This window comes from the organism of the source record quoted next, unplaced genomic scaffold (genome assembly GCF_019419815.1).
Source record: "Pyrus x bretschneideri cultivar Hongxiangsu unplaced genomic scaffold, Pyrus_bretschneideri_v1 Contig1, whole genome shotgun sequence".
Classification (NCBI taxonomy): Eukaryota; Viridiplantae; Streptophyta; class Magnoliopsida; order Rosales; family Rosaceae; genus Pyrus; species Pyrus x bretschneideri.
The window spans coordinates 3,891,413-3,903,945 of NW_025999390.1; the positions used below are offsets into that span (position 1 = coordinate 3,891,413).

General features: G+C 37.0%; 2 protein-coding genes across 3 annotated transcripts; both read right to left on the reverse strand.

Annotated features, from left to right (window-relative positions):
- Positions 1–1,296: 1,296 nt before the first annotated feature.
- LOC103951290 (protein SOB FIVE-LIKE 5) lies at positions 1,297–2,756 on the reverse strand. Of its 2 annotated transcripts, none has more exons than XM_048587980.1 (4): positions 2,022–2,756; positions 1,846–1,932; positions 1,680–1,755; positions 1,297–1,561 (listed from the first exon to the last, which is right to left on the reverse strand). In XM_048587980.1, exons 1-4 carry the CDS (start codon positions 2,382–2,384, stop codon positions 1,545–1,547), a joined length of 543 nt encoding a protein of 180 aa, XP_048443937.1. In that variant the 5' UTR covers positions 2,385–2,756; the 3' UTR covers positions 1,297–1,544. The 2 variants fall into 2 exon arrangements, with proteins under 2 accessions (XP_048443937.1, XP_009360911.1); XM_009362636.3 differs by having other exon boundaries at positions 1,363–1,561; positions 1,846–1,935; positions 2,022–2,748.
- Positions 2,757–8,596: 5,840 nt separating this feature from the next.
- LOC103955218 (putative nucleobase-ascorbate transporter 10) lies at positions 8,597–12,395 on the reverse strand. The gene is made up of 15 exons (XM_048590454.1): positions 12,101–12,395; positions 11,870–11,944; positions 11,643–11,759; positions 11,162–11,331; positions 10,973–11,073; positions 10,762–10,837; positions 10,612–10,671; positions 10,342–10,526; positions 10,136–10,232; positions 9,902–9,988; positions 9,768–9,826; positions 9,510–9,601; positions 9,222–9,299; positions 8,994–9,142; positions 8,597–8,838 (listed from the first exon to the last, which is right to left on the reverse strand). The coding sequence occupies exons 1-15, from the start codon at positions 12,393–12,395 to the stop codon at positions 8,620–8,622; spliced, it is 1,860 nt and encodes a 619-aa protein (XP_048446411.1). The 3' UTR covers positions 8,597–8,619.
- Between the last annotated feature and the right edge of the window lie 138 nt (positions 12,396–12,533).

Sequence of the window (12,533 nt, forward strand, 5' to 3'; positions counted from 1 at the left end):
ATTTAAAGGGTGATCTAGAAAATAAACAGTTCAAATCATCGTATAACATTTCAGGATGAAAGTGAGAATCAAGAAAGTAAAACTAAAGAGAGAATGACCGATTAATATTTGGTGGATTTTTTAGATGATTAGACAATTCATATTTGGTGGATTTTTTAAAAGTTGAACTTTAGAGTGACCTAGAAAATAGACAGTTCAAATCATCGTTTAACATTTCAGAATGAAAATGAAAATCGAAAAAAATAAAACTAAAAAAAGAATGACTGATTAAATAGGGAGCAAAGTGGTATTGGCCTTTAAAATTTTCAATAAAAATTAGGTCAAAGTCCTTTCCCAAGATGTGGACTACTAAATTTGAGGATGGCAACCTTTCAATAAAATCATTGTCAAGGGAAAAATCTGCCAAAACAAATTCAATAGTTGCACCAATATTATCAAATGAGTATCATATGCTTAGAGGGTAGCTATCACAATGTGGTGGGGTGCCCCTTTTGGTTGCAAATGAAGCTTACCTTTTGGTTCCATTTCATCAACAAATTATCTTTTTTCTTATATCTTTGTTGGCTTTAAAATTGCATTGCCAAATTTACGAGAGAAATCTCTCGTGGACCTAAGATATCAGATAGCTATCTCTTATTAATTTTTTGTCCCTCTTCTATTAGCAATTAGTTTTTACCAATAAAAAACAAAGAAGATGTTACTGAGATTGTGCATTGGACGCATGAGAGATTCTCTCCAAATTCACCCACCTAAAAGTTGTTGTGAGCCAGGCTGGCAAGCTGGAGTAGAAGAATAAAGTTGAACCATTATTGCTCCTCTTGCTTTGGCTTTGGCTTTTTTTTTTTTTTGGTTTGAAATGCTTAATCATAGTGTGTGGGTGCAAATGGTCATCTCATCTCATCTGTTTATAAATGGAAAGTGCAGGTTCACTCTTTGGTCTTGAGTGGACCACAACTCTTTCTATAACTAGCTTTGTTCCCTACACCCTTGTTTAACCCAAAGCCATGGGATTATTGAGAAGCAAACACTTTATAGGTCACTTATTCTTAATATTATATATTATTTTAACACATCGCGTCCTTTTAGAAATGTTGATTGGTTCGGTAGAGTTAACGAGTCATTCTTCTTTATTTTATAAATTATTGGCTGACATACGTACTGAAGTGACTTACACTGTAAAATTTTGTAGGACAAAAAGAAGCAAGTATTTTTCGTTCCTTAATATGCTTTTTTTTTTTTTGTCTAATCTAGGCGGCAGCTGAATTTAATGCATGTAAAATGAATACGTGGGAGAAATAAGAGATCAATAGGGCGATAATTTACTAATATTTTTTTATGTTCCTCACGTTGTTTCCCACTGCGTTGACAAGAAGAAATAAAATGAAATTTATTGGAAAGAAGGTAGCAAAAAAGCAAGGAACAAGATCCCACGGGATCTAAATCTAATTGCGTTTTAGCTTTTACATTGTTTGTTTCCCGATCTCTTCTCTCCACAACTGCATCAGATGAAATGAGATACTTCATTCCTGTCCTCATTATATATATCACTCCCAACTTTCACCTTGCAAATCACATGTATGATAACCATTTCGTTTTTAGTTTGTGGTTAGAGATATAAGAGAAATACACGGAGAAATATATTTGAAATGGTAAGCAAAATTATAGGTTTTTGGTTTTACCTGGTTTTTGTGAAGCTGGGCTTTTGGCTAGAGATGACTTCAAGAAACCAAAGTGCTGCAGCAATGCAGATTTTCCCTGAAAGAATTCAACATTTGCACCACATTCTTTAGAGAACAGAAGCAGATAACAAAAAACCCGAATTACGAAAAAGTACAAAGAAAGAACCTTCTTGTGTGTTGCAGAAAAACCCTCAGAGTAACCCAATACATTCTGCATTGAAGATTCATCTTTTGAGAAATTAGTACTCAACTTCTTCTGTAAAATAAGAGCACATTTATAAACACATCGACCCGAAAAACAAATATATACATTTATGCAAACATGTTGCTATTAATTTTTGCCTTGGAATAGTTGAGGACTGGGGAGCTGGCGGTGTCATCAAGGTGGAGCTCTCTGCTGCCATTTCCTTTGCTCTTCTTCTTGCTTTTCTTTCCTAATTTGGAACCCCACGAAACCGAAAAAGAAGATCCGTTTTCGTACACGCAGTCTTCGTCAAAGTCGTGGTAATGTGGAGGTCCAGAAGAAGCATCAGAAACCATTGAAAGATCCTCTTCCTCTTCTTCTTCTTCTTCTTTTGTCTGCACATAATCAGCAAAACCCCCAGGCTTTTGGACCTGACTTTGAGAAAGATAAGAGGACTGATCCAAGTAACTTGTCCATCCAGATTCACATCCACTATTGCATTGTGATGGTGATATATTCATCTCCACTCTCCTCGGCCCAAAACGGACTTTCACACTTAACTTCGAGCGGTATTTCTAACAGGGTGCTGTTATTGAGGCTCCAAAAAACGAAGAAAGTGTGTATTTTGCAGTAGTACAATTAGCTGTTGCTCTGGCAATCTCCCCTTCGTTTCTTTTCTTTTCTTTTCTTTTTCTGTCAAAGTTATTGTGGTTGTGGTTGTTTATATAAACGCAGTTGAGAGGGAGGGAGGGAGGAAAAAAACCAAACAAATCACATTCAAATCCTAGACTGCATGTGTCCTTTGCTCTATCTTTTGGCCTTGTTATTTTATCTCTTTGTGGGTGAATCAAATTTGCCAGTTGGTTGTGAGTGTGTGTGGGGGAGGGAGAGGAAGAGAGGAAACAATGTCAATTGGTAAAGTGTTGTGATGAGGGAAGTGGTTATAATTTTATGTACAATTTTAGCAATAAACAGCTTGTTTCTACTTTTTTGATCAAAAGAGAGACATATCTCGCTATTTACTTGTTTTTTGCCTTTTTTTCCCCTATTGCCTAAACCTTCCTTCCTAACCACTACTCTATGAAGTGGAAGAGTTGAACAAATAATTAAAGTATATTAGATGGTGACCACTTATTTAATATCGTATTTCATTATTTTTACCTTGTTGTCCAAGACTCTAATAGCTCATTTGATGTCAAATGATTGTTTGGAAGTGCTTATAAAATAACTTGAAGTATTTTTGGTGAAAATTTATTTTGAGGTTCCAAAAGTACTTTAAGTGCTTTCTGCAAGAAGCACAAGTTATGTGCTTATTGCATGAAGTAAGTACTTCAAGTGTTTTTCCATAATTCACTTGCTTTTTTAAGGATTAGCACTTCAAAACGAGCCTAGACTACATTAAATTGGATAACTCACAAAATTGTTTGGTGCCATGGATTGTTTGTTACCCTGTTTTGACATCCAAGACTCCAAGGGCTCATTGCGTCCATGATTGATTTGAGTTGAATAACTCATAAGATTCAAGATATGTTAAAGGCATAAGGGTTTAGAGAATAAATGTGTTCTTATTTTACCTATTGCATAAATAAACAAGATTGTATACATCAAATATGTACACTCGTTCTCTCAAACACACTCTTATTTATTTATGGCTTAAAGAATAAAAAAATAAAAGAATATCTTGTATATATTTAATATATTCATTTTTTTCTTCAAAATATCTTGAATTTAGTAAATTATTCAACTCATTTTTATTTAGATGCCCCAAATATTGTAGAGCAGGAGTGAAAGGACATATAATTAACTTGTCCATAGATGGTTTTTGCTAGAGAATCTAGCAAGAGAGAGGAAATTGAAATTAAAAAATTTCCTGCTGCGCCCATGTTGGTTTAGAGTTCAATACATATAAAACATTTATGATGCTCTGGTTAAAAAATGCGATTATGACACAGAAGCTCAGAGTAAAATGGGTAGAGGAAAACTTAGGAAGACTTGAAAAGAGACTTTAAGAAAGAAAAAAACATGGAGTATTTAGAACTAACGGAAGACTTAGCGCAAAATCAAGCACAGTAGCATTTTAAAATTCATACAACCGACCTTAATTAATGTACATATATAACAAAAATATCCTTGACTCGTTTGGTTTTTTACCTACATTTCATTTGATTTGAGGACCCAAGTCTTCAAAGACATCCACACTAAATAAGACATTGGTGCTTGACAATAATTCTCCATGATTTAATAACAATAATTTTTTTTTTATTATTTAAAAACCCAAATAACTAATCAGTTTGTGAAGAAGCAGAATTGAATATTTGCTGAATTTGATTGACGACAGAACCCTTTTTTCTTTAGAAGGTAGAAAATCTGGTCGAATACATCCATTATGTATCTTGTTGGGGCCCTGCTGGGATATAATAATTCCCATTGGCCAACCCTTTTTTTGTCTGGTTGAAAAATAATGCAAGAACAAAACAGAAAAATCAATAATATGTCACATATATTTGTGCTGAATCTTTCGGATTAACTTTAGTTGAGATCATCATTTGTGAATGTTTGTTTTTCTGCTGTAAAAATTCGAAATGTGAGTTTTAATTTGACCCAAGTTAGGAGGTTTTTACAAGATAGAAGAAGGGCTAAATGACACCCTTTGAAACTCTACAATTCTCACCCCTTTTGTATGTGAAAAGTGCCTAAATTACAAAGAAATGATCGAATAATAAAGGAGAAGCTCCTGTGTCTGTTAGCCGTATATGACAACACACTTGATTAGGTATATGACCAACGTGAGGTTGGTTTGAGTCAAAATAAATGGTTGTTATTTTGTGCATAAGATCGTATAAGTAACTTGGTCTAGATAGTCAGACATTAGAATTTCTCTACCTTAAAAACCAAACGTTAGAATTTCTAACGTCTCTGATCGAATAAAGGGTTGACCAGTCGAAAGACAGTTGATAACACTTATTAAATGGAATCATGTGAAGTTAATTCCATATATCTCCGATGGAAAATCAAATATGGTGACAATGTGAATGTGACATGAATCAATGATTTGAAATGTGACTATTTAGAAGGATCCAAATTTCTTACTTGATGAGCACATGCCCTTTTTATTGCTTGTGGACCTTACTTAATTCATCCTCCACAATTTATGTACGAAAACACAGTCGATGATCAATTTGGTTTTTTGGCTTTTTTCCCGTCCTTGTTTTATCGGGTCCAGTGCCATTAGTTTCCTCCTCAAAATTTTCCATGTACTTTCTTGAGTATATTTCGGGTGAATATTTCTGGTTAGGTGTGTGAATAAGATTGATTACATTAATTCATTGTTTATTTTCTGTTCGAAAATGGATATGCGTACAGACCGATGCTTGAGTCCCAATAGTGTGCTCGGGCGTTGAATAGTAAGTTTAGCCCTAACGAGAGCCTATGGAGACTCAAACCAAGGCATTGAGCAAGAACACAAAAGTTTTATTTGCTGAAAGTAATAACGGGGTAACCCAATTTCTAATAAGTTCTTGCGAAGTTTTTGAACTTTGCAAATAGTCCCATAACATGTTGCGAGTGTTAAAGAGTAGATTTAGCTCCAACAAGTGGCTATGGAAACTCAAACCCAGGCATTGAGGGAGAAACTCAAAAGTCTTACCACAAACAGCAGTGAGAGGAGTAGACCAATTCCTAATAATAATAAGCCCTTTTAAAGTTTCCAAATTTTTGGATGCGAGACAAGTCGTCAATGCATATATATCCTCACATGAACCAAAGATTTGTTGGAGAAATATCTAATTTTGTTAGATAAATATCAACGGAACCAAACCCTAGTTTTGTTAGCTCCTTGGTGGAATATCTAATGAAACTAGAGAGGAATGGTATGGGCTCTCTTGCCCTGCAGCTTGAGCTTTTGCCAATTAACATGGTCCCCTACAAATATATGAAAATGTCAAACAATGCCAGTTGCTAGTACTAGTTTAGCTAAAGCAATATCCACTGTGAGTTGTATAAATATCGCACCACCGACCTACACCCACAGTGTATGTGTGTGGAATGGAAGACCTAAAGTAGTTTTAAATTTCGGTGATTTTTTTTGTAGAGATTATCTTTAAAGGGAGACCTAAATTAAAGATGAATAGTTAGATCGTTAAAATTCGATATGGAATAAGTCCTACAAACCTAAAAGATGAATAGGTAAATCGTCAAAATACGATGTGAAATGAGTTCTACAAAGATCCCTCAATGGAAAAGGACTCTACAATATATATAATCAAACACCCAAAAAGACAAGTTCACCTTCTCTCACTTTCAAGGCCTAAACATAACAATCCCAAAGTCTGCATCAAGAAAATGAAAGTCAAACCTCCCTTTCTCTTGGATTTTTGTCTTTCTGGAGAAGAATGGTAACAAAACCGCCCATTTCTTGGCCTTTTTGACCAAATTCAAAGGGTGAATAATAATGGCTTCATCTCTTGATTTATTTGTTCGTCTCTGCCCCCACTAATTTAATTTGGCTTGCTAATGAGTGAAAGAAATGATTGGAGTTTGAGGATTTTTAGCCACAAATTTGTATTACCTTTTTGTGACTGTAGTTGTGGCTCGAGGAAGATCTTGTATTCTAAACGTTGTTGATTAATTTTTCTAGTGTCTTTTGCATCAAAATCGCACTTACATCTTTGTGACCAGATTATGAATGCAATTTCCATTTGATTCTCCAAAAAATAAATCCTTTTTTTTTTTTTAATTCCTTTAATTTCTTATGAGGATGTAGTCTAGAATTAGATAGACGGCACTTATTTGGAGCCATATATAAATGTGCGTAGCTTAATTAGCTGGTGACCAAGAATATACTTGTCACATCCCACGTATGAGGCCACATGGGATCACAACTCAGGCTGATGAATAATGCCACCGAGAGCCATATTTTGCAAATTATTTCAAGAAAACAAAAACCTGTTTCAAGGGACCATGAACTTAATTGTTTCTGGGCACCAGAAGGGACACACATCACACAACTCATTGCAAGTTTCAAACAAATCCTTTTCGTCTTTGCATGAGCGGAAGTGTCGGAGAGCTTATGCGACTCAAAATTTGTATGAATATAAGATTCGACATGTACACGGTAAACCAATCGACACAGTTCAACAAATATTATTGAATAAAATGATAACACTCAATTTTTTTAGAAGTATGAGGTATTAATTTACCAATGAACACGACACAGACATAAATAAGTAAATCCGAACAAGATCCATTTCAAACCCTTGCACATATGAAACGGTTCGACGGTTTTAGATTTGCTATGCTTTGTGTTTTTTCTCTTTCATATCAGAGATTTGATTTGTCATTCATTCCATAAGTCACGTTCAAAAAACAGTCGCCCAAATTGCGCAATCATGTGTTATGTGGATAACAGCTACCTGGATGATCCAATCCAAATTTTATGCCAGTACTATCGCCTGCAACAGCAAAAGAGTACTACTCTTCAACTAGGTTAAAGTGGGACATCCCTTTGTATCTCTCTCTGGTTACAAAACTTAGGCCTGTCCTGTGGTGAGAAAGATATTCACAACAAAAGGAGATATACGCCGGTTCAACAAGAGCTAGCTAGAAATTTTCTGTGGAGGACATTTTCCCTTCGTTAAACGATGGGGAGTTGTGTTGATGACTATCGATATTTGTATCGGTAATGTTTATAAATTGAAAAAAAAACTGTGAACATGTGGGTTATGGCTATGATAAAAGCTTAAAGATTGTTTAAATGCATATAAATATGCGATCTTCCAGATTCTATTTGCCCCCACATCCAATGTGCAAAAGAAATACGTGAATAAGCCTCGTGGATAAAATGAAGCCTGACCTTACGCATATTGTTTGTCAAAATTTTATACACTCCTAAGACAAATCACAAACAATCAAAGAAATAGACAAGAACACTCAAAATTTGAATAGAAACCAATACGGCAGATTTTAGTTTCTAGAGGATTTTGTACACGATAAGCAATGTATACATGGAGGAGAATCTTAGTTAGAAAATGAATTGGATGATTTTATATAAGTAGACTATCTCTTTGTATAAATTCCAACCGGTGCCGCCAATCAAGTCAAATGGTGACAGACATATTCTTTTAACAACTAGACCTTGATTTGGTTTTCACCAAATTTCGAACGTGTAAACTCAGAAGAAGGAAAAATACCCCAAAGCCAAACCCAACAAAAAAGCCCTAGAAAAGACCCTTCCATTGACCTAACATATTATTTGGCCCCCAAATCATCAATCCTGACAACCTTTACAACTTGCAAGTTCTGCCATCTGATATCTACACCAGCTCAGCAAATATTGCGTGATCAAATTGTCAATTGTCTAGCCACAACCATGACATGAAACTGCTAACCAAAGAGAAGGATTGGAAGGAGTTCACTGGTGGCGTCTCGGTCCAATAATGCATTGTCGTAAGTATGTTTATTTTATGACAATGTATTATTGAACCGAAACACCACAATCATGGTGAATCTGTTTCATATAAGTTGCTTTTACTAACCAAAGTACACACAATTTCTATTTCCTTATTTAATGTAGAGTTTGAAATAGTACCAAAAACTGCTATATATCAAAAGTAAATAATCGAGTCCAAAATTTTGATTACAAAACTAAGCAGTCATGTCGACAACTGTTCGGCTCTATGGACGTCCTACATAGAGAATCTCTCGATATTTCAATGCATTTTGCACTTGGCTTTTATTTGAGGCAGTAGTTTTATGGACTCAAAAGGATGGGAAGAACTTGTCCAATCTACAGGGCAGTTTGTAGAACTCATCGTTCCTAACATCTGAACCATATAAACCGAACCTCTCCCACCAGTTTAAACTGCTGTCTTTTCGAGCTGCATCGTTGTCACGGGACAAAGAGCAATCTAAGATTAGGGCAACAAGTGCAGCTACCGTTGTGTGGGACATGAAGATCACATTCACCATGTCCTCTAACTGAAAGTAAATGAACCGAAAAAATTAGGCGGAAGTTAGCATGTTGGACTTGATTCACACGAAATCAAGTACAGTGACCGAATTGACAAAACTAGAACCGTGGTTACTAAAATTGAAATCGGGAAAAACACTGAATTAAAAATGTATTTTCTCACCCATCTAGGCCCGCTTTGAGTATGGTCGGACCTGTACTCTCGGAAGTATTGTGGTACTGAAATTCCCATGAAGAAAGAGAAGCCTAGCACGAATTTCGTTCTGAAGCTGTTGAGGTTGCAAAATTGGAGAAAACCAAGGCCTGCAGAAGCTGCAAGTGACATTGAAATGTTAAGGCACTGGAATCTGACATTGGAAAAATCAGATGTCTAAAGAACAGATAGACTTACCAACGTAGCCAAATAAGACACAAGAAAGAGCTGCTATGATCGGTGTTGGAATAGAAGCGAAAAGTGCTCCAAATTTTCCTGATTCAAAAGAGCACCATTAGGCAACATGAGAAACATGTAGCATACGAGAGGAACTTCCATGCAGCATGCTGTATGAAACAATTGCCTGTTTCTTCCCTTGCGTATCACGTCAGGAGGGAGATTAATACATGTTCCAAGGGAGTTTTTCTGGTGGGATACTGATGAAGAATAAAATCGTGCAGTTATGCTGTGTGATTGGCAGCATACCAAATATAGAGAAGAAAATCATGAAACCAGCTGATATTTGGACGACTCTTCGACTTCCAACTCTTGTCAATGCTAATAAACCAGCGTTTTCCCTAAGCAGAAAATTACGAGCGCTAATGAGGAGATAAATTTGGTGAAGTAAGAATCGTAAGGGTAGGATCTTGCCGCATTTTTACACATTTATAAAGACATAAAGTCTGAAAGGATAAATTTGATCGAATTTTTCACTCAAACTAATACGAGGATTCAGCTCATTACACTGATGCAGTAGTGCCAGTTGGAGAACCAAACATCCCATTAAGTAGCACTCCTACACCCTGAAATTCAAAAGTGCCTAGAATCAACGAGGGTCGACATTCTAAACTAAAAAACAACAGCTAAAGATGTCGTACCAGCCAGCCAACGCCGCGGCCTGTGACAGAAGGAGGTACGGGCGTGGCACTTCCGTATCTTGCAGTAGCAAAAAATGTACCAGAGGACTGCAGGCATTGAAGGTAAATTATCAGTATAAACATATTTGGTAAATAATATTTGTGATAGGCTTTGAAAAGGCAGTTTTCTCTACTGATTCATTGCAGTTTGCTAACTATTACATATAATTTGAGCTACAAGAGATCGATGTGAACCTCAAAGATCGAAACAAAAGAAGCAGCTATCATTGCAAAAACTTCTCCAGCATTAAAAGTCGGGCTCCCCCATTGAAATGGATACGGAATATATATCCTGCATATCATAACAAAAAAAAAAAGGACAAGATGTATTGTTTTCAAAATATTCAACAAAGGAAAGGAATTACTGGTCGATAATTGCAGTTTGCATTACAAAAGCTCACCAGGGAGCTGCACCAATGAGGCCAGAACGATCAGTGCGGCAACTAATCTGAGTACTTGTTGGTGTGTTGTTATACACTCCACTTGAGGTTAGAATTTGCGCAAACAGCCATGCAATTGCAACAGAGAACAGCACGGAAAATCTGTGGCAGATTTGCTTCTTTGTATGTATGAAACGAGAAAGAAACTGCAATGCGTAAGACTTGAATGAGAAAACTCCAGGAAAAAGACTTGTCTTATGATTTCGTATACTTGTGGTATCGAAAACTTGCCTGTGAGATGAAAACCATGATGATCAACTCTGGAAGCCCAAGTTCAACACACCTCGCCAACTAGAAGGAGAACAGAGCTTTTTTTTACCAGATGGATTAAAACTAATAAACATCATATGAGCAAATAATGGAGGATCAAGAGCTTTTTACCAGAGGGAAACCAAGATTGTAGATCCCGAGTCCGGCAAAAGTTATGAATGGGACAACCGAAAGAGGGCTAAGAAACCTAAATCAGTAAGTCAAGAAACTTGGGTCACAAGAAATTCAAATTATCAAACATCTACAGTACCACTAGTTTGAGAAGTTCATGAATGACTCCAAAACCAAAAAATCGAAAACATTCCAGTTCAGAACGACTAACCTTACAACGTTTCTCCACAGCCCCAGGAAACCCACAATCATCTGAAAACAGGAAGTGATGATTAGAGCGCCTTGTATACCTCTCATTGTCTCCGAAAACCTCTGAAAAGTTCATCAAGAAGGCCAAGTCAAGAAATTGAGATAGGAAATTAATATTTCAAAAACCAAAATTATTAAGCTGAAGCCTGACCTCATGAGGATCTGTGAACGCCTTATATCTATTGGCTAGGATTATTGAAGTTGTGGGGATTATATATGTATATGAACCCACCACCACTGTAGGAAGCCTGGTACCAAACAGAGATTGCAACAATGTGTTCAACCCTGAAACAAACAGCATGGTCTGCACAACTCTGGCTTCTCAATCTGTGGGGAAAAAAGGAATGAATAAGTTGACGAATCCATTCTTTGTTAAAGAATCAATGTGACTGATATGGTCGGAAAACAAATGATTTCTGTACACCCTTTTCCTCCTTCTGCGTACTTCTGCTATTTATGTCTCTTCATTCCGAAGGTCAGAAATAAATCGTGGTGTGCAGAAGAGAAAGGGATGTCTGGAAATCACTTTCCTGTTGGAATTGTATCAACAACAAAGAACGGATGTCCGGTCCATTGCCACTTGCCAGACTACATCGATCACGAAAACATGACCGAGAAAAAGAAAGTGAAACTTAGTAATGAAATCCTTACATTGCCTCCGCCCATTTGAGTAACAAACATAGTTGGGATGAAGACAGTAATACCAAGAGTCAACAGATAATGCTGGAAACCCAGCATCACAGCTTCCGCTGCAAAAACCGTCAAAGTTTGAAGATTCAGAACTTTGGCTAATAATTATTCCGAAACCCAAGTAATCAAGATTGTAATTATAGTAATAAGCGAGGATTAGTATACTAACGCCACGGCGGAGGGCTGTTGACACAATACTGAACACCGGGTAGCTGCTCTTTCACCGGGTGAGGCTGCAACTCCTCTGCCTCCTTGTTGCCACCACCATTACTGTTGTTGTTGTTCCTACCGTTGCCATTATTGGTATTGTTACCGCCACCACGGCCACCATTATTATTGTTACCACGGTTGCCGTTACCACCATCGTTATTGGTACTGTTACTGCCACCACGGCCACCACCATTATTGTTGTTATTGTTACAACCGCCACCATTATTGGTATTGTTACCGCCACCACGGCCACCACCATTATTGTTGTTATTGTTACCACTGCCGCCGTTACCACCACCACCATTATTGTTATTGTTGTTGCCACCGCCACGGCAACCAACATTATTATTGTTGGTGCTGTTGTTACCTCCACCACGGGCGCCACCATTATCATTGTTGTTGTTTCCCCCACCACCGTTGCTGTTATTAGTACCACCACCGCCATTACTGTTGTTATTGTTACCGCCGCCCCCGTTTTGGGCCATGTTTTTTGCTAGTTGAGGGGGTTGACGGAGGAGGGTGGAGAACCAAAGAGAGGCTAGAGTGCTAGAAAGTAGGAAGGGAGATAAGTGGCACACCCTTTTATTGCGCGGGAATATAACCAGTAAGTCGACCGTTTCAAA